This window comes from Aythya marila (genome assembly GCF_965140915.1).
Source record: "Aythya marila genome assembly, chromosome: Z".
NCBI lineage: Eukaryota > Metazoa > Chordata > Aves > Anseriformes > Anatidae > Aythya > Aythya marila.
Window position 1 is genome coordinate 87331377 of NC_139080.1, and position 22758 is coordinate 87354134.

Here is a 22758-nt window from a genome sequence, read left to right on the forward strand (position 1 = left end):
CACTAAAAAAACAACATTTTCTTCTTAGACCAACGTGGCTCATACAGCTCATCTTGGGTGGGCACTCTGGTCCTGTAACCAGTCACTCTACTTCCTTTTTCATATTTTCTTACACTGCTGCTATGTCTAAGCATTGGAGAGAAAAAAGTACTTGGTGCAAATGATAATACTTTACTTAAAAAAAACAAAGGCTTTACTTAAAAAAACAGAGATGTTATCAACCTTGCATCTGTATTCATGGTAAAAATGTTTCCACCAGTTGGGAATATGAAAGATCTCTTTTCATGTATCTATGAGATACTTGCTACAAGACTGAATGTTCATTTGTATTTCCCATCAGACTCTTGACTGTGTGTTTCAGGTTGAGCAGCAAAATGGGAGAAGAGTTTCTATTTATTTTGTAGAGATGTGGAGCCCTGTAAAACACATGCATTCTGCTATTGTTATTTTTAACTGGGCATTCAAACTTGTCTTGGATAAGTGAGTGAATAACTTTGGCATAAAATTAGCTATAGACATTTTAAAAATGTTTGAATATTTTAAGGATACTGAGGTATAATAAAGGTCATTCAGAAAAAGTATATTCTCTACACAGAAGCCTAGATGGGAGTGGTAAGGGCTTGGGCATTTGCCTTCATTTGGGTGAGACTTTTTCCTTAAAACTTTTACCATGTAAATGGTGCTACTATAGAAACACATTCTCCACGGCATGATCTCCCTTCTCAAAAAACATCTCTTCAATTCTTCTGAATGCATTTTGAAAAAAGAAACTAACTGTTGACAGTCTGCCCAAAAATATTATTACCACTAGAGAAAGTTAGTAGACACTATACAGTAAGTGTAGTCGTCATCAGCTCCTTAGTAATCACGACTCCTGGATCTAAGGACTGTAGTGCCATGCATCACCACTGCATGATCTGAAAGAAATCTAAAGATTTTGAATAAGCACATTTAACATAGTTATTAATGTCACGTAGCCTACGTAAAAGTTTCTATAAATATTCCAGAATGTGTGTATTTATATATATACATACATATGTTTTATATATATTATATATATATATATATTTATAAACAGAAGCTTTTTGTAGCAGCCTAGAGTCCTCAAAAACCAGCAACTTTGCTTTCATTAAGTATGGTGTACTTCAAAGCTAGACATGACTATGTTTTAAATTTTTACTTCCTGCATGAACAATTTTGTGTGAATTTTCAGTACAGGGTGAACTATTTTGGCAAGAATGTTCCAACTCTGTTGGACACTTGCACAAAAGCATTTTTAATACTGGTGAGAAAGTATTGAATCCTATAGCAATTGGAGGTTTGGTAAAAGAGTAAAAGTGATTGGCAAAACAAGCAAAGTTTTCATGATTAATAACTATGCATAATGTGAAACATATGGAGGGTTAGGCAAAAGTATATTCCAGTGATGCTATCACTTTATGAGATTAAGTGGTACTAAAAAAAATACATTTGGAGAGGTCTTCTATTTGTTCTTTTGTGTTTTGTACAAAGTCTTTCCCAAATAGTCTGTAAATGTGGTAGTGCTGAATTATATTTTAAAAATATAAATCAGATGAAGGTACTGACTTTTCAGTAGGACACTTATTTAAGTTTAGTATGAGGTTTAACTGCGACTTTAATGTGAAGATTTCTCTTTGTGTTTTGTAAATCACAAAATCACAGAATGGTTCAGGTTTGAAGGTCCTTAAAGACCACCTGCCAAGGGCTGGGATGCCACCCACTAGATCAGGTTGCCCATGTAAATAAATACAGGTAAAAGATGTACTTTGTCCTTTCTTTAACTTCACTGTGGGTTTTCAGTAGCAGTGGTTGTTATAGTGTAAGAGCTGAAAAGATGAATTCAGTTTGAAGGCATTTGTGACTGATTTGATCTACTAATGTAAAGCATACTTATGTCATTTTTTTTAACCTCATATGAAATTACATTACATTAATTTACATGTCCCACAGATTCCTTCCTGATACATAGCAAGTGGTCTTTTATGCTTTATATTGTTTCTCAAACTAAAAGCAACTTAAACACAAAAATATAAGAATAAATGGCAACCTGTGTTAAAATCAGCATAAATTCCTACCAGCTAAATTTTCTTGCTAAAGATAGGGTGTAAATGTTTCCAAACACTCCTGTTTGATTCCCCTAAATGTTATTATTTCTGAAATTCAGAAACATTTGATATCTCTTTCTAAATGTCTCCTCCTTTCCTTTTTTTTTCTTCCATTTGGTCAAAGATGAAGAGAGATCCTGAGAAGACCTTTTGTTCCCTTTCACTGAATACAAAAGTTTATCTGAATAACTGTTCTAACCTGATACAGATTATCTTCCATAACCTCTGTCATTATATTCAATCCCTATTTTGCAGCATCGTGGAATAGTTGAGTTTCAATGAGTTGTTTGACCCGGTAGCTTACCAGTCAGACACAGGAAGCTTCCCTTGATATGCTAGTTAAGTGTCATTTCTAGATAGGATGAGAGGGAGTGTGCATTGTACTGTACATGTATCCATCCTGTTCCCCAAAATTAGTTGTTACTGCAGCAAATAATGAGAAAAATAAGAAATTAAAGAAGGAAAAATGAGAGTTTGTTACAGGATCACTCTAGACAATGATATTTGGGATATGCAAATAATGCTCAACCCATTTGTGATGCACAAACATTTACTTAGTAGTATTTCTTCTGGTATTTTTGCATGTTAGAAATTTAAATTCAGTTTTCTTCTTTTAAATGTACTTTTGCTCATAGCTAGTATTTACACAGTACCATTCCTTTGAAGAACACGAAGGGTATATTTCTGTAAACACTTTCTGGTAAGCAATTGGAAGTGTAATGTTGAGCATTTTTTACTGGACCCTTTGAGGCAGTCAAGCACACATTTGTGCTTAACTCAATGGACAAGACACTGGACAGAATCCTTCCACTCTAAGCAGATCTACCAGGACTCTGCAGAGATGTGGCACAAGGAGATTCATGCCTTTACAGCACACAGACACTACTAGCACTGACCCTGTGCATATTGGCCTGGAATGCCTCAGCCCAGCATTGGCTTCATCCCCTAGCCCAGCTTTGCTGCCCAAAGGCTGCCCTGGGCTGGCATTCCAGCAAAGCTGTGCATTTGTCACCTCACCAGCAAGGGAAACCTTCCCCCCTTAGGAGAGCCTCTGGTTCCTGCTCCCAGGCAGCTTAACCCCTTCTGCAGCCAGACCTCCTTCCCCTCCATGCCAGGTTGTCTCAAATCACCAGTTGTCCCGGCAGTTATGATCTAAATTTCCCCTTCAGTAATCCTGAGTGTCTTTTCTTTGCATCTTTTGCCACCTTTTCCATTTTACATGTTTTGTGAAGCCAGTCCTCATAATTTTATTTTCTGTAGGGAATTGAGTCCTCTATCACCCCCAAATTTAAACTCTACCTAAATTGTACAGATTATCAGGAGCGTTACAGCCTGTGTTTTGGCTGTTCACTTAGGTCCACAATTAAATCAGAAAGGCTTGTCTCTGAAACTTTCTTATAATCTCATGCCTGTCATGAAGTAGCATATCTGTTCAGTGAATGCCAGACCATATAAGTAGAATTTCATCTGTCCTGGCAGCTTAAATGTGAGAGTGCAGTAAAGCAGTCTAGAAAAGTGATCAAAGAGCAATTAGAAAAGGAAGAAAACTAACAGTAAATCTTTCTTCAAATCAGGGCAAGAAGCTTGTAAGGCCAACAGATGATCGAGATATGAAAGGAATGTTCAGCCAAGATAATTCCATTGCTAGCAAACTAAAAACATTTTTTTTGGGCATCTAATGTTCGTTGTGGAAGAAATTTGGGACATTTTCACACCAAAGTATTACTTTAGGGAGCAAATCAGGATGGAATCACTGAAATTTAAGATGACAAATGAATTCTAACCAATTACCAGAACTAGATAATAGTTATCCAAAAGGTGTAAAGGCACTGAGTGGTGAAATAGCTTGATGACTGAAGGTGGTGTGTAACCTCTTGACTTGTGTCTGATTGATAACTGAATAGAAAATACAATGATGAATTTTAAAACAGGTCCCGGAAAAAGCTGGACAACCAGGCCTGCCAGCCTAATGTGTACACCAGGCAAATTAACTGAAACTGTAATAAGTCAAATACGAAGTGGGTGTATAAATATGATATGCATGGGAGAATTCAAGAAGGATTTTATAAAGGAAATCCCACTTCTCGGAAACCTCTGGAGTTCTTCAAAGGAGAATGTCAAGAAGCATTTGTGTGAAAGTGATCCAGTTAACATAGTCTACAGTTTCCAGAAGGCATTTGAAAAAGTTCCTGACCAAAAGCTTTTGAGGAAACCAAACAGGCATGGAATAAGAATATAAAGGTAGAATATGCAAGTGTGACATAGAAAAGTGTAAACAGCAGAATGACAATATTTGCTAGGAAGACTGAACTTAGTGTCTCAGTGATGTGAGCCAACTGTGAAGACATGCACAGCAACTGTAATAAACAGCAAAATAAAATGACAGATGAATTTTAATGGCACTAAATGTAAAGTAAAATGCCTGGGAAAAAAATAATTGCAGCTTTATATATGAAATGATGGGCTCTGAGCTCTACTATTCAGGACTCAATTTTAAACTTCGAAGATACGATTCCAAAAATAGGATCACTTCATTGTTCAGAAGGTGTGAAAAAAAGCTGATGGAATACTAGGAATCACCAGGCAAGCAGTGAAGAACTGGGTGCAGGTTTGATCCCTTTCTTCTGCACCCTTCAGCACAGCTGCATCTCTTTAGCCAGGGAGAGAGATGGCAGAGGAAAGGATCTGTAAAGACCTTCAAAAGCCTCTGTGATGGGAGACAGTGGTTAGGGATCAGTTGTTTGTTGCTTATTCTTGTACAAGAATTAGGGGCATCTGATGAAAGCAGTAGGAGTCATGTTCAGAAAAGACAGATGAAGTTGACTCTTCAGGCAGTAGGTAAAAGACCTGTGAGGCTCTTTACCAAGGGATGTAATAGATGATGAGTCTGCTCAGGCGCCAGAGGACACTGAACCAATTGATGGAAGAACAACTCATTGAAGGTTATTGAATACATAAGAAATTGTATTCAGCTTGGGAAGTCACTGACCTGGAAACAGCTGAATGTGGAAGAGTACTAGGGAAAGGAGGCAGACTTGCCTTCTTTTTAAGGTCCATGAGACTTGGGCTTATGGCCACAGTTAAGAGACAATGGGTAGGTGATTTGATGCAGTGTAGCCTTTACTCATTTCAGACAGTAAACTGATTGTAGTAACAGATGCATGTATCTGTGCCTCTGTTAATTGCATCCTTTAAAGAGTTATGAGTCCTCTCCATGGGGCAATTTTTCAAAAATCCAAGTGATGTACAAAGCCCAGTCAGTTCACCTGTTCAGTATCAGTCTGTCTGTATCATTGTGATGTCTATGGTTCCTGTAGGAACTAAGGTCAGACTACAAGTTCTGCTCAGAGCCTGGAGCTAAATGAGTCCAATGTTCTCCAGAGTTCTCCAAAATACTCTGAAAACTCTAGTGCCACCTTCACAGAGCAGATCTTGAGCTGTTATCAAATTCTTTGGACTATCCAAAAAGGCTTTAATCTGTCTTTCCCAGATCCAAAAAGGCTTTAATCTGTCTTTCCCAGAAAGACCACTCAATTTTACTGTGACACAAAGGATGCAAAACAGTCTACCATGCACGCTCTGTTTCAAAGTGACACTCTCCACAGCCATGCTTTTGTCAAGAAGAGAATATGAGGCAAGTCAAGGTACTTCATATAGTTTGATTTGAAAATGTTCAAAGTTATTTAAAACTTCAGGGTAATACATTTATTACTAGTAACTTTCCCCGAGACAGCTCTAATAATTTATAGGCTCATCTTGGATTCTGAGTCATATTAGAAGAGCTGAACTTAGTGTGCTTTCATCAGGAAAGTTATCAGAGAAGCATGTAGCAGAGCTGTTCAGATGTTTTGAGTGCTGCTCTGTTTGACCATATGCTGCTCCAGCTACAAAGATGCATGTCTCTCTTATGCAATGTTACTACCTTGTCTTGCATATCTGTGTGTACAAATACATGTCTGTATGTATATATTTGAGGTGTACATACATGTATATACAGTTATGCTTATATACGTGTATGCTGTAAACATCCTCCGTTTTGCAAGTTTGGTGGCAGTTCAGATGGATGTCTTGAGGCTTGTGCTCTACAGTCTTGTGTGCCAGCTGCATGGGTGGGAAGAGAAGTTCATAAACAGGATGATGTGGCAGGAAGGAGGCAAAAATGGTAGGCATAACATTTCCTCAAACACTTACGTAAAAACAGCATACAGATACACAGTGCACTGCCAGAGTTCACTGTTGGAGGTGGCAGGCAGCAGTGTCCTGGTCTCCCACATTCTTCAGCTGTGCAGTGTCCACTGGCTCCATCTGTGCATATCTGCACACTTCAAACACGCTCTGAAGCAGTGCTTCTGCCCAAAAAACAGGTGTGTACTTCAGTTGGGAACTTCACTTATCTTTCTTTAAATGTCCTTTTCTGGCTGTTTAAGCCACGGGCAGAATGTTTTCTCACAGATGATTTCCTTCTGCCTTCACTGCTACAAAGTGCATGCTGCTGGTTACCATTGGTGCTGTGCCAGTGTTGGCAGGGCTGGATATGGCTCTGCACGGGCTGGACCTTACCAAGGGTGTGCTCGTGACGTTTCGGCCAGGGGCTTTTCCACCAGTGGTGCTGCATAGCCTCCATCCTTCTTCTCTGCCCTTCTGCTGGGCATTGTGAGAGAAAGCAGCAATTTTGTCATTTTTTCCTCACAGTCGTATTCCCCAGCAGCACTCCCTTTTTTTCTCACCTGCCCTGAGTCAATTTCTGTCTAATCGTAAGCATAAGTAAACATTACCAGGAGTCTTTGTAATCCTGGTGGTTAAACACCTCAGTTCTGCGTGCAGCGCTGGGAGTGGTGGCCATGTGAGGCTTAGCTTATGGGGAAAGGGTCTTGACATCTGTTTGTGCAAGAGTGTTTCTGGAGTGATGCATTGTGTATTTTTTGCGGCTGTTCCCATGCGGAGGTGATGAAAAGTGTGTGTTTTGGCAAATCTTTTGTCTTATTGTGGTCGCTTACAGCGGGGCAGCTCCTAGCAGCCGCTGCTTTGACAAAGCACCAGAGGATTCTGTTAAAAAGTTGTGTTTAGTAATTGTAGTCGTCGTGTCAGACCATAACTGACTTGGAGCTGAAGGATTTTTGCGAGATGAGTAGCTGTGCCAGCAGGGACCCAAGTCTCCTGGGCCAGCCGCGCTCTCATTAAGATTTGCCGCTAGCCGTGGCGGTGTTCGGCAAGTATGTGACGTGCATGCTGTTATTGTATGCTTGGCTTGTCAGCCTGCAGCTTTCTGACACTCACTTATGTCACTCTTTATTCAGAGAGGAAGAAGCTTTTGATAATTTGACAAGACAAGCTCTTAAACGATCTAGGTCATGGCCTTCACTGTCTGTGATTGTGAACATATTTCCTGAAAGCCCTGTCACTCATCACAGCTACATTTTCTCCCGGGGAGCCATAGGCCCATCCCGGTCTCCTGTCAGCGCGTGCATTTTGGTTATTCATACACCAAATACAGTGGTGGGGTTTTTCCTCCACATTTGCGAATGCTGGCGTGTTAGTGAGGCTAATCCTTCCCGCGCGGCGCTCCCAGCAGGGCCGCCGTCCAGCGCCCGGCGCACCCGGCAGACGACTGGCCAAGGGGAGCGGAAAGGAGGAAAGGCCGCTTAGCGCTGTTTTTGTGTTTGCTCACTGTTGTGGAAATATGAGAACTGGTGGCAAGGGCCTTGTCTATTGAGCACTTGAGTCCTGGTCTGCTGTCAGGGGCTGTTTCAGATTGAGTGTTTTATTTTCTTTGATGTTCACATTTGAGAATAGGGAAGTGGGAATTAAACAACAGATGCATTAAGCCGTTGTTCTGGTAAAACAATAATTAGCACCTGATAAAATTCAATACGGGTCAAAATGCACAGTATCTAGTCTTGATTCATCTGGTGTGGCAAACAGAGCTGGTTTGTGTTTGGATATGAATAATAACCATTCCAAATTAATCAAATGTGGTTACAGCAGAAATGGCATTATTTTTGAAAAATTAATTGTGCAGAACTTGTGCAGAAAAAGGTGTGCAGATTTACCTAAAGATATTGAAAACCATCCTTTGTATATCTTTTCTGCGGCTGTAAAGTGGTGGCACTGCTTTTAAGAGTAGTCAACTCTTGTGTTCTTACATCTAAATGCTAGTAAGGTCAGACCACTGGGGCAGGAAATAAATGCAATTTTATTTTAATGTAGTTCATCACACTGCCATCGTGCTTGTATACCACGAGGGCTTTTCTTTAAATGAGGGCCATTCATGGCTAAGTACTTTTAAATAAATAAAAATCACAGCTTTGGTTGTTGCTGTATTTGGTTATTCTTTTTTCCACAGCAGGGCATGCATTTTTTTTTTTCATTTCAGAAGCCAGTATTCAGTAGTAATTCTTAATTACATTTTTTGTTGTTCTATGATAAAAGATATAGACAGTCATTCTGAGCTGATGCAAGGTAATAAGACTCTAAGCTAAAAGCATCATTTTTAAAAGGCTGTTCTTTAGCATCTGATTTAGACTATTGTATTCAACTTCTGACTTTTCGTAAGTGATCATTGTGACGATGAAAAGTATTATATTGAATCACCATCTGAATGAAGAAAGAGGCTTGGTGAATTTTCCTTTACCTTCTTCCTATCTCCCTTAAGTTTTCCCACAGCCTTGAAGCACACTTGATGATGATAATAAAACTTACCTCTAGATAGCATTGCTAAGTAGTTGGGATTGTTCCTCTTGCAGAGTTTTGTTAAGAGCTGTGCCAGTTGTAGATTCCCACTTTGAGTTTCAGATTTTCACTCTAAATGATGTCTTTGATCCAGGGAGGAAAAAAAAATATATATATTATTCAAAAAATAAAGTAATGTTTTTTATTATTAAATAGCTGCTGTGTAAGTAAAGGTCATATCACAGAGTGGCATTTTGTCAGTATATGACAACTCATTGATTGCGATTTTTCAACCATATTAGTCTGGGGACACTGTGGTAATCGAAAACTACCCAGAACTAATGTATAAATAACTGCTTGATACCCCTGTGCTAAACCAGAAAGTCTCATGTATGGTTGAAGCTTTATATAGTTTTGAGGAAGAAACTAACATCTTTGATACGATATTTTTATCAGGTAGAGAATGTTTATATATTGCATCTCAAAATCCTGTGCAAGAGGAAAATCCTTTTGTTTGCATCTGAAAATAGCTCGAGTGTGTTCAAACTGTCAAATATTGTAGTGTTTTCCTGTTAGAAATATGATGTACTTCACACATTTTCTTTATAGAAATATTAATATAAAACTCAAATATTTACGTGAACTATTTGAGTAAGATGAGAAATATTGAACCATTACACAGAACAGATTGTAAATTTTTCTCCAGAAAATTGTGTTGCAGACAGAATGAATAATAAATAATATAATTTCCATCACATCTGCGAAAAACTTACTGAATGTACCATAGGGTGACTGTCAAAAACTTGTGTTATTCTGTGAGAGATTCGATGGCTAATATTGATTGTTGTGTATTGTTGCTGTTTTTGCTTTTTTAATTAACATGCTTTGTCAGAATAAAAGAAGGCAAGAGTTATGAGAAAAAAAAATATTAAAAATCTAAATAAATGTTACTAGTACTAGTTTACAAGTAGTCATGAGAGTTCAATGTTTGAAATTATAGCTACATCATATTATGTAGAAGCCATGGAATAACTAATATTTCTTCTTAAAATACTGAAAATTGAGATTGACAAACCAAATCAATAATTGTTCAAATGATTAAGAAGCTATTTTAACAGAAGGGTGAATGTTTTAAACAAAAGTGAAAGACCTCCATTGAAGTAGCTGTGTACACACTCTTAAAAAACTAAAATGGCTAACAAAGTGGCAGTGTTTCTTTATCTGTTTGTGGCTTGAGGAGAATAGAAGAAGACGGAAATATTGACAATTTTGTAAAAATATCAAGAACAAGTGAGAAATTACCCTATGTCATTGATCACTAGCACATTCTTATTTTGTTTAAAGAAGAAAATTCACATTTTCCTCTTCCCTCTTTCTTACGTATTCCTTAGGTCCATTGTCTAATTGTAGTGATTGAGAATCTACTCTGTAAAAAATTTTACAATGGGCTGTCCTTACAAGTTGGTTTGCAAGACTTGCAAGTTATTTAAAAAAAAATAATAATAAAAAAAGCAAGCAAGACATTGTAAAAATTGAAACATTAAAGCAATCTGCTATGCTTCTTGTTTACAACTCATCTGACATTAGGCTACTGAGGATTATTACATGTAACAATTATGTTTTGATTAGGATAGAGATATGTACAAAAATACTAAAATATTTTTATTTCTACATAAAAGGAAGGTACCTTGTGATTTAATTTCCAAAACACTGTATAAATGTAAAAACGCAGAAAATTTTAAATTTCAATTAATTTGTGTTTGTTTTACAGTATTAATACTTATTATAGTTAAGAGCATGCTACTCTCCCAAACTTCTAACCTTCAGAGAAGAAGGGGAGAGAGAAAACTGTTACTGGCTTTCTGACAATGGCAGGGAGTGTGTTAAACCAGTGTAAAATTCAATTAAACTGTCTAGCCAGGTTTTTGAAGCTGAAATGCAGACCCTTTCAGTTAAGCTTCTTATTTTCCTGTGACCGACACCGGTGGATACTGTGTTATGCCAAAACCAACAGGCTGTAAAGCACCTTGTTTCATGCTCCTAGCTGATCAATATTTTTATTTTCCAGGCTTGCCCAGAAATATGGAGGCAGTATCACCTAACAGTAAGTAGAAACACCTTTTTTATTTTCTTCTACACCCAACCTATTTACTCTTCTGTGAACTGCTGACCATAAAATATAGACAAGCATCTTCTGCAAGAAGATAATAAACATCTGAAGAGTTTTTGAACTGAAGAATGCAATGAAACACTGTCAGTATTTTTTAAACATCTTTAGAACTTCTGATTTTGTTTTTATACTGTAATCATTAAATGAGTGTCTTGCAGTACTCTCTCCTCTCAATGACTACATTTACACATATAAAGAGAGTTAAATTTTAAGTTGAGATGCATAGCAGAAGCAATAATCCCATCTCAGATATCCCAAATTCTGGTAATTAATCACCATTAATGACAAAGCTCTGTTTTTAAAGGAATAAAATAAATCTCAGCTAAAGAGAGATGTTAATTTGAGAAATACACTTTATAAACTTTCGTAGATGATTGCCAGTTGCCAAGAATATAGCTATCCTTCTGTGACATGTGTGAGTTGATCTTTAATCATTTAAGCAAAACAAAACAAAACAAAAAAAACTTTTTGAACTGTAGCGGTATATTACTTAAGGGTTTTCCTCCTATGTAAAAGAGAGACAAAAATAAAACAAAATGCTTTCAAAATTGGCTAATATTTAAGCCTGGGACACTATTTAACTGGTTAAAACAGTATTTAAAGAATTGGTATCACAAATGTTGAATACATTAATTTATAAAACTTCTATATATAAAACTACCTTTAAATACTAGGATATTTGCTGTTCATCTGAATCTTTGTTGTCACTGCTGTCCAGATCTACCTCTTACTATTTACCTGTTATATATTTTTAATCACTGTTGTCCATTCAGGATAAAGGAGAAAAGTTTGTTCAGTACTTTTCTTTACGGGTGTTTGGTGTGCATATTTTCTATGAGCAATAAATATGGCATGTCTTTTATAATTTGTTGCCTCCACCACTTCGTAATAGTGGAATACTCTTTTTTTTTCTTTTGGATTTTGCTAAAATTAGAGAAAAACTGTGCTGACAACCTCTTGCTTTTCTCTTCTGTGTAATCATTTTAAAACAACGATCAGCGTTGGAAATCCTCCACTCTCTCTGAGCACTTGTAAACAGAACTGAGGTAGTAATTTTTTTAAAAGAGTTTAGGAATAGGTGCATTTACTGAATATTTCTGCTTGTATTTTTTAAATTGCATGAAGCAAGAAAGCAAATATTTTCATTATATTTTTTAATGGTGCATATAAAAATATTTTTGAAATGTTTATGATATCTGGAGCCTAGTAACCACATATATATATTAGGTACTGCAATGTGATGGGTTCTGTTTTTACTGAGGTATAAGATTTCATTTTATTTTATTCTTGCTTGCCATTGAAGATTCCTCAAAAAGCCAGTGGTGATCAATACTTCAAAAATATTTATTTTTGTAGAAATTACAGAAGAGCTAAAAAGTGGCCAAGTTTTTGTTATGAAAACATTTGAGGTAGCTGAGGTAGAAAATTTTAGCTAAGAATTTTGTAGAAAGTGTTCTGAGTACTTTACCTTGTATAAAAGTAAAAGCATTTGTTCAAGAGCTCTTGTAGACAAATAAAATAGTTACAGAGTGTATTATTAACAGTCCTGTTTAGAAATTATTAGTGCTATTTAGAGACATTTTGAAATGTAGTCAAAAATGGATACACAGAGATAAATAGGCTTGGAGTCGGACACTAGCTACTTCTAAATACTTTTGTGTTTTCCAGTAGACTGCAAGTTATCTGTAAATAAGAGTTATGATATCTGGGAAATACTTTGCACTTCTCCATTTTATGCATGGGAAGAGCCATTGTGACTCATTTAAAGTTACATTAATAGTCAGATTAAGACGAATTTTCAAAAGCTATGTGGTAGAAGACATGCTTGATATTTTTAAATTAGTTTATACCTTAAGATAATGTAATATCTGAGTTGTTTAAATGTATGAGGCCCAACTTTTATTTTTCTGTTTAAATATTTTTTGTACCCACAGCAGAAAAGACTAAATAGTTTTCTTGAAAGAATTAAAACTTCTTTAATAGAATAATGTATATTGTGTATTTTTGTAAAGAATTATAAGTAAGAAGTAGTTTTTTTACTCCCGTATCATCACATTTGTATTTCGGTATAGAAATTAGATTATAATTTCCCTAGTTTAGAATAAATGCTTCTGTACAAAACGGTGTTTAAAGAAAAATAACACAAGTTACAAGTTACATGTTAAACTCCTTTTGTGGTTGTTACTGTGCTCTAGAAACTGCCTGGTTATTACGAAACAAACAGAAGCTACAGTGGGTTTTTCCTGTGCTTTAGCCATTGATTTAAACTGATATTGGTAAATTGATCATGAGTGTCACACCTACAGGTAAATGTGTGCACAAATAAAACAAGGTATTCCAATTTTCAATAAAAGAATACTTTTTTGATGTTACTTACAGAGAACCATTACAAAATTTGTCTAAATGTTTTGCATTATGTATTCTTCATTAATTACTGTGAATGTTTGTTAAAAAACAGACAGCCTTATACCTTTCTCTTTTGTGAAGCTTTTGGTGATTTTATTCATTATCTGTGTCTTTCCTAAGAGATGGACTGCCATCTATTGACTTATTGTAGCCCCTGCACAGGAATGTGGATTGACTAGAACAATGACTAAATAATAAATCCATTCTGCTGTTATGGATGGTGGTAGGTTTTTGTTTACATTAGCTGTGGTGACAAATTTTGGCACATTACAAACAATTTGTTATATGGGCAGAAATGTCTTATTCTAACCAAAATAGACTGGTGATGCAAGAAATCTTATGAGCAGTTGAAATGGCAAAAAGGATTATAAGTGGAATATTTTAATTTGCCCTTTGATAGAAGAAAAGATTATCACATTGTATTCAAGGAAGCTTAAATTTAAAGGATCTGTGATAATCAAAGGTTTATAACTGGATGAGGTTAGTTTCTTTAAACTTGTTCTTTCAACTCTTTTAAGTAAAAATGTTCTGTAAAAAAAAAAAAAAATGGTGATGAGAAACTTTTGCAAATCATTCTCATTTTGCCTGATCTCTGTATATTTCTCCTGTGTCAGAATAGGGAAATTACATTTGTCAAAACATATTTTTCTTTATATAGGTATCTTTTTATTTATCCGCAATAAATAGGTCAGTTTTGATACCAGCTTATGTTTATCAAAGAGGCTATTATCAATTCAAATAATAACACAATTACTTCATTTGCAGATCCAGATAAACAGTTTTGATCATGGCTTACTGCAGTGTAAATAATAATAAGTATAATTTTTTCAGTGTCAGGGCATTTGAAGGTCTCATAAAGCTTTTTGTTATAGATTATTAGGAAACTTAGTGTATAACTTCATTGTTCTAAATGCCAGCTACTCCACAAACCCAGAGAAATGTGATCTTAGCTCCAAAGAACATGCCATTATATCACTTTTTCCCACATCTTAAGGATATTGGGGGTGCTTTTTCATCATCAGAATGTTTGGCTCTTTTTATTTTTCCTTTTCTTGTTCTTTTGGATTTTTCCACAAAAGGTAGAAGCATTTATTAAATATTCTGTACTCAAGTGGAAAACAGTTTATGGCCATGCATTTACAGAGAAAGGAGTCAGGGGAAATACTTGTGAGATTAAGGCACCATACAATTTTCATTTGTTCTGTTCAGTTTTGCAGTGTATACTTAAAAAAAAAAAAAATACCATCAATAAAAACAAAAAATGATAGCATCCTTCTGCATTTAACTTGGTATCTGGTCATGTAACTAGTTCCTGTGGCAGCTCCCATTTTAAGTAAATCTTAGCATGTTGGAGGGAAAGAATAAGCCTGCCGTAGCCCAGGCTTAGACATTCATTGTGGAGTCTGCGGCTGTGAGTTTTGTGAGAGAAAGCTGTTTTCCATTTCTGAAAAATGGCCAGCTAAATATAGGAACTCGATTAAATATTAACCACATATAGCTTTGGAGAAATAGCAGGATCCAGAGCTGATACTTGGTGGGAGCATCACTTAATGGAAGAAAGTTTGTTTACGTACTGTACGTGTACTTGTACTGTACGTGTACTTGTGGACAAGACCTTGGGTGCAGACCAACCCCCCTTCTGGAGGTCGGCTGATGGTTTACTACTGGTTACCTCATGGCACTGATGAAAGGTATTTTGTAAGCACTCTCATTTCAACCCAAGAAATTACATCACTGGAAAATAAAGAGATTTTTTTTTTTCCAGCACATAGCGAGCCATGTTTTGCTCAAGGCGCGAAGCTGCACTGTGTGAATTCTTTCATGTGAGCCTGGCTGAAACAAAGCTCAAACCCTTCCTGCCTGGTGGCAGCTGATAGCGGTACTGAGAGAACATGCAAATGGACACCTCAATATTTTGAGATAAAACAAAATATGCACTGTCTGTACATAGATCTCCCTGCGTTTGCAATCCTGTTTAATTGTTCAGAGGGGCTAATGGTATACAAAAATGAACATAGCAAGGCCAGCTCGGGAAGAAAATGTGGATGCAATAATCAAATAGGAATTCGTATGGCAACTATTAGTATCATCTTCAGAAAGTACATGCAGAGTAATGAAATTCTGTCCCCAAAATGGACAGCGCACAATTTTTGTTTTTTAATTTGTTTTTCGGTATGTACGCATATGTTAAAAAGCATATTCTGCTTGGACTAGGTGGTTTCTTTCTGCAGAGATTGCTCATGTTTAATAACCTCTTCTACCCTTGTACAGCTCTGGCAGTAAGGACTCCTTCCCCCATCCCCTGTCTTCACTAGTCTCATTTATATTAAAGCTGCTAGATCAAGATGGCCACCAACAGAGTTTTAGAACAACCAGAATTTTTAACTAGCAGAAGCTATCATTTAACATGCTTTTTGACAGTTTGTTAATCTTACTTTTAATCCACTTACATAAAAGAAGGTGAACCAGGAATTGGCTGTTTTGGCCTCTGTGCGTAAAAGACATGAAGGGACAATGAATCTTTTGTGTTTAAATTTTGCGCTCGGATTTCTTTGTGTGCCATTATTAAAATCCCTCATGGCCTGCCACATTTTTTCTGAAATAAAAATGTAAGCAGTGTTGCTTAAAGTCAATTTGTATCCTTTAAAATGTGGCTTTCGTAAAGAAAACATTTTAAATGTTATTCTGGTGCAATATACTGAAGCTTAAGAGATAGAGTGTTTGTTTTCCAGAGAAGCATTGTATGTTTTGTGCCAGTGAAGGATGGGTGTACAAGTATTTTCAGGAAGAGATTAAGCTTGACTTGCCCATGTGCAGGGACAGGGCTGCTGCAGTGGCTTTGAACATGTGGTGACATTGGCAGTGGCATTTCCTCTGGTCCTTACATGATACAAGGTTGCCAGACCACTAGATTGTCATATTTATGCTAAATATAATGGATTTCAGCATTTGACAAGTTTCATTATGGTTGTTTTAAAATAATTCTTATGAATAGTAAATATGCCACCTAGTTTATGCTCTGGACAGTGTATTTTCTCGTATTTTGGAAATGCAGAGCAGGCCCTCATGTCAACACTTAAGCTGCCATTCAGTGTGATATTTTACAGTGAAGTCAACACAGAATTTCTGGGAATATGAGTTGAGAGTGAGGATATCTATCTCCTCTGAGACTGGGGGAAAACGAGGACACCTGGAACATGAAAGTGTCCCCACTCTTGCCATGGAGAGAAAGGTGACTGCGTGGTTCTTGGGTTGCATGAAAACTTCATATTTTCTGAGAATTTATGGTTGCCTTTTTAGCCAGGAAAGGAGGTGGAACAGATGTTTAATAACAGTTAGCAGGTATTTTGTTTTTAAATTATATGCATGCATTGTTCAAGGCTTAGCCACCTATCATTTTTGAAAGTGCCGTTCTGAGATAGATGCTTTGTAAATGTCTGCCTGCACTTTACAGTAGTTCTGGTGGAAATGAGTATGCTAAAGGTGGTTGGTATTCTATCTAAAAGGTCTCTTGGATTTCATTTTATGTTGTTTTTATTTTTCCGTACTACTTATAAATTGTCCCACATTATTGTTCTCTTTTAAGTTTCATAGATTTTTGAGGATGTCAGAAAACTAAACCTAAAATCTGTTTTTCTTGAAAGAAAATGTATTTCACAAAAAATAGTAATCTTTCTGATAGCTTTTATGACACACCAAAAAAAAAAAAAAAAAAAAGGGCTTTCAGGTTCTGAAATAACTTATTTTGAGCAAATCCTATTCTGTAGCTTTCAGTAAGGAATATTATTAGAAAGAATTCTTTCCTTTTTTATTTTTCCTCAAGACTGTATTTAAAATAATACAGAAAAATCAAGTAGCTTAAACATCTTTATACAAACATACAATGTCTACAAAAAATACTGCTTAGAGTTTGTCTTTTCAGGAAGTAATGTGTTTTACCTAATGCGTCTAGCCGCTTACGAGTACTGAATGAGGAATGATGTTGGGATGAGGGTGTTGATTAACTTGAATTAGAAAGTTCTAACTGATAATTTGTTAAATGCCAGCATGCCTTTGCACTTGCACTTTCTTCCATGGGAAAGAGTTACAGTTTTTTGGTACTTCCTTATTATGGAGGACAGATCCTTTACTGAAATCTCTTTGTTTTTACATCACAGAATTGTAGGAGCTACCCCATCTCAGCATCTGGCTCTTACTACACTAGACCAGAAAGCTAAAATGACTCTTATGAATTCCAGACTCCGGCACGGACCTGAGAGGCTGTTTTGGATGGACTGTATAATCCTCCAGCAGCACAGTAATCAGCTGTCACTTACCTTAATCATTTAAGCATGGTAGAAAGCATGCCTGCTTTCTCTAACGTTTTATCTGTCTCATGCTCTTCCCCATCTGCCTCCCCAGAAAATAAAATAAAAGGTGCTTTTAAATTGAGGGTTAAAGACTGATTACATCTTGACCAGAAATTGCATTTTGATATATTTCTGGAAACAGGCTGGGATTTGGGGAAAATAGAAAGCCTGGCTGACTGAACCAAATAATTTCCATTGCTCTGATTTTGGGGTTCCAAATAACCTCTTCAAACTGTTTGATAAGTAGCATCCCCCCGAGGATCCCTAACTTCAATATGCACATTATAGGAACATTTGTGCACATTTAACATATGCACATTTAAGGAACTCAGTTTTCTGTGAAATTGTGTATTTTGACCCTGCCTTTAACTGGGAAAAAGAGAAGAAGAGAAGGGGTTGGAAATCAGAAGCTTTATATATTGTAATAGTTTGAATATTAAAATATGTGGTTAACTAACCTGTGAGTGCCTAGGAAGTTATTTGTGCAGTATGCAGCATTTTTCAGATGCTATGCCAGCAATCCTGGTGGTAAAATGAGCTCACGACTGGAAGAAGACTGGGAAGAGCTGCCTCTCACCCCTACTAACTTGTTGGCAGGGATTAGTCTATTCCCTACATATAAACTACTGTCTACTTTCTTTGCCCAGCATACATTACATTTGTGACACAACAAAATTCTTAGATAAGTAGTAACTTAAACAGAAAACAGGGCAATCATGGTAAGATTCACTGCTGAAATTTTTCCCTAACACACATAACTGCACTTCTGTTAAGTGAAAGGATTAACTTGATCTTTTTATTAATGTTTGCAGGTTTAGTAATCATTTTCTTCTCTCATCCTTTAATTTGAGAAAACAAACTTCTGCAACCATTTAAGTAATTTTCGTTATTTCAAGTCTTAACAATCTAAATAAGGAAACTAGCAGTTTTCAAGCTGAAATCAGATTCATGATGCATTTTAGAAACAGGATTCTAGTTGAGAAAAAAATCAGTATTATGTGACTTTTTTCTGCAGTAAATTTTATTTGTAAAAATTCATTTTAAAGTTCCTACATTCCTGAAAAATATTTTTCTGACCTTGACATGAAGGTGTTTTTTCTCAGTTTTATTAGAACTTAGAATTAGTTTTTTAAAATTCCATAGTAAACCAGTAATTATGTGATTTATCAGATATGCTAAAATATATATGAATTGTACTTTTAGGTAATTAATATAAAATTTATTTTGCTGCACTTTTCTATTGCAAAGTGGAAAAAGTCTAAAATGCCACTGGAGCATAAATATCTCTCGACTGTTTACACGTATTTTGTAACCATGAATCATACTTTGCTTGTCACATCTCTACTCAATAGCAGTTTGTAAATTACGTGCGTTAGTAGTACTGAAGCTGTTGCATGTTATCATACAAATACTTTGCATTTTAAAATCTTACAGGTGTTTAGCACTGACAGTCTATTTAGCTCTGCTATGGCAGAAGCGTATGCAACTGTCCATGTTCTCTGCCAGAACTGCTAGTTCATCTTGTCAATGATCCATGTATTAGGAACAGCTAAGAGCTCATGTTAGACTGTAACTTTCTCAAGTTATGCTTGATCATGTTAATAATCTACAGATTAGGATTCCTTAAAAGTGATCACAGATTTAATTCTGAGAGGGGCTATCAAGTCAATGATATTAAAATGCTTGTTAAGTCCTGGCATGTGAATAAAAAAGATACATTCCTAGTGACAGAATTACTCTGTTCCTGTTTTCATATTTTGGAAACTCAAGCATAAAGGCAGTTTAAAGAAGGCCTGTTCAAAGTGATGAGTTGTATACGTCATTATGCTATAAGTATGTACTGTTTTGCCACCTTACTGGATTAGTGTCAGAGCATTGGGTTATTTGGATAATATATTATCCATAGGTATAACAAACATAATCCAAAAGACATGAATATAACTCAATTGGGCACAAATAGTTACTTCTCTTGGCAGCACTTCACATTGAAACAAATTACAACATTGCTGTCATTGGCTGTTCCTTTCATCTCCAACAAAATTTGAAAAACTTTTTCTTGCTGCTTCTTTACTTATGTTACTTTATAGTCTGATCTGCCTCTAACTTGATGAGGCTCCTTTTCATTGTTCTATCTGCTGTGGTTCTGCAATACAGACAGCACCAGAGCAATATTACTGTGTATGTCACAGATGTATTTTGTACAAGTTTTGATTCTCCAGAGATATGAGAGAGGAAAGATTTACAAGAAGAGGTACTATTTTATAGTACATAGGTGATACATTTTAAAAAAAAAAAAAAAAAAAAAAAGTCACTGATAGGTTTCGGAGGCAGCATCAAGTCCAAAAGCTTCTGCTTATGTCCTTTCTTTTTTTTTTTTTTTTTTTTTTTTTTTTTTTTTTTTGTGTGTGTGTGTGTGTGTATGTGTGAAACTTAGGGGTTCTGTGCCTGTTAGAAGTTCATCATCATCTAGCTATACAGAAAATAATTTGCACACTGGCAATTTTAGTTTGTCTCTCAACTTTGCAGTTTAATTCTGTTTCTCAGGTGTATTTGTAACTTTATTCAGTGTTTAAAAAAATGAATGGTGACTGCCTGTGCTTGAACTTACACATGCGCTGAAGGATTTCTCAGGACTGTTTGATAATCCTGAAATATTTTCTTCTTTGAAAGTAATTACACTGGATTTGCACATGATATCTAGTTTCTGTTTGAATTCTTCTGATGGCAGATGAGAGCCTGTTTGAATTAATTCTGCTTTTCTGATGATGGTATGAGGAGGGAAAGAGAGGGAAAGTGACAACAGTGAGATACTCAAAAGTTGGTTTGCAGGAAGCAGCTTTGAGCAATGAGGTATCTGTGTGATATGAGAGAAGAGAAATCTGAAATTTTGTGATCCATTTTTAGACACTGTAGACTATTTAGAATGTCCCAAGTCATATAGAAGTAAACAGCCTTAAGTAACAGAATCATTTTAAAATGTGTGAGGACATGGAAGAAGCTTTTCTTTGTTAATGGTTATCTAAAGGCTGTCAGACATTTCTTCAAGGACATATTCTGGATGACGTCGCTTGTTATAAAGCTAGAAAAAAATAATTACAGTATTACTGAATATATATGATGCTCTTAAATAGAGAAAACAGTAAAAATTATGGTGAAATATATGAACATTAAGATGCACAGTTAATATGTTGGTAATATAAGGAAAATTATTAGTTAAAATTGTGTGTCAATAAATGACATTACAGGTTGAAGCCTAGGTGCCAGGGAGTTTAAAGAGAAAGGCTTGGATTATTTACTTAGAGTGTACCCCGTTCTAAATAATGGGGTACAAAAACTCACTTCTTATGCACCACTGTTCTATCTCATGTGCTCTCGCAGCATTATCTTTCATTTGCTTGTCTTCACCTAAATTTAGCTGTGATCAGAAATCACTTCAAAATAATTATTTATTAAAAATGCTTGCCTAAGAGAGTTATTTGAAGTGTGTTACTTCCTCCTTTTTCATCTGATTGTGAAAGATGATTAGTACATGACATAAAGGTTAAAGAGATAGAAAGGAAGCTGTAAATCATTTAGAATGACAGTAAAAATTAAAACCTTGGGCTTTATTGTGTTCCCCAGTGTATTAACTAATAAATATAACCATGCTTTAGTTCTGTTCATCTTCTGATTTTACCGGCTTTGCAAATGTTTGTGCTCAGATTAATGTAGAAATGTATGTGTAAGTATGCATGTGCTTATTGCCACAACTGTGTGTGTGTAGTGTACGCCTGTAAGCGCCCTCTGTATGCCTATGTCTGAAAGTGTATATATATAAAAACACTTGGCAAGTCTCGTAATAAACATTCATATAAAATGTGTCCCCATGCATGAGTCTCCTCCTCCTCCTCCCTTGCCTCTTCTCCCTTGCTCCCACCTCCCCCACCCCACTTCAAAGCTTGTGGTCCTTTTTCCATCCTTGTACTAAAAGGTTTCTTTGTAAGCCAGGCCATTTGTCCATCATTGTTTGGGGTCCAAACAGTGGTAAAATACCCTGTCACCGATCCAGAGTGTTGTGAATGGCAGCTTCTCTCCGGACAATTGGCGGTGGTGCCGAGAAATATTCCTGAGAGGATTATTTAACCTTTCAATTTAGGGGGCACAAAGCCTGGCTGATTAATGAACTTTCTGATGGGCGCTGATAAGCGGATCTATTTCTTTATTTCCTCTAAAAGTGATTCCTTCTCCTGTCCCATATTACTATAATCTTAAACATAAAATGTAGCAAATAGATTAAAAAACAGCACTAAAGAGTTTATCTGGCTGGCAAACTGAAGGAGCTAAATTAAAATTGGTAATGAAAGCAGTGGCTGAGCCCTGTATATGTTTTTTAAATGCGCTGTGTATTTTGAAGAGACTTATTCTCTAGCTTGCCTGGTAATGACTGCTTTTGGTGCACAGTCCGGGGCTGGCTTCTGTTATCCCCCCAAAAAAATGAGTTGTGTTATCTGGATGACTGCAGACACATATGCATCCCCCTTTCTCACTGCATGGGCAGACAAGGTCGATAGCATTACAAGGTATTTGTGGCAGTGCTTGTTTCAGTTTTCAGAGCTGCCAGTTTTCAGCCAGATTTGAATTACAAAAGAAGAAGCTGGCATGAAAATTGAAAGGGTTTATCGGCTAGTCTGAAGCCTCATAGCACATTGCTTATTTATGCAGTCCATTTGCACCAGGAAATGTAAAAAGGAAATACATTTTAAAAATAAGGTCATAAAGACCCAGATATGTTTAAGATGGCAAATAAAATATAGATACCTATAATATCTTTCCAGGAAACGATTTCACTTAATGTTGCACGTTACTTCAGAGGAGCATTTGTTACTGTCATAAATTTGTGCATTTGTGTCACTGCATAGATAGTCTCTGGGGATTAAGAAGGAAGTGTTTGCTAACTTACTTTAAAATTAAAATAGAAGAAAGATAGGTTTGTAGTTTGAGAGCTACATCAGAAATAGTTGAAGTTTAATGCACCATCCTATTTAAATAACGTTTTGCA

General features: G+C 36.1%; 1 protein-coding gene across 4 annotated transcripts in view; it reads left to right on the forward strand.

The window, feature by feature from the left end:
- The window catches only part of ZCCHC7 (zinc finger CCHC-type containing 7), a 116521-nt gene that overhangs the window by 82795 nt on the left and 10968 nt on the right, over positions 1 to 22758 (forward strand). For all 4 annotated transcript variants that reach the window (XM_082782930.1, XM_082782932.1, XM_082782931.1 and 1 more), the window contains one exon: positions 10864 to 10899. In XM_082782930.1, coding sequence (XP_082639056.1) covers positions 10864 to 10899 — 36 coding nt within the window. The remainder of the gene's footprint in view (positions 1 to 10863; positions 10900 to 22758) is intronic.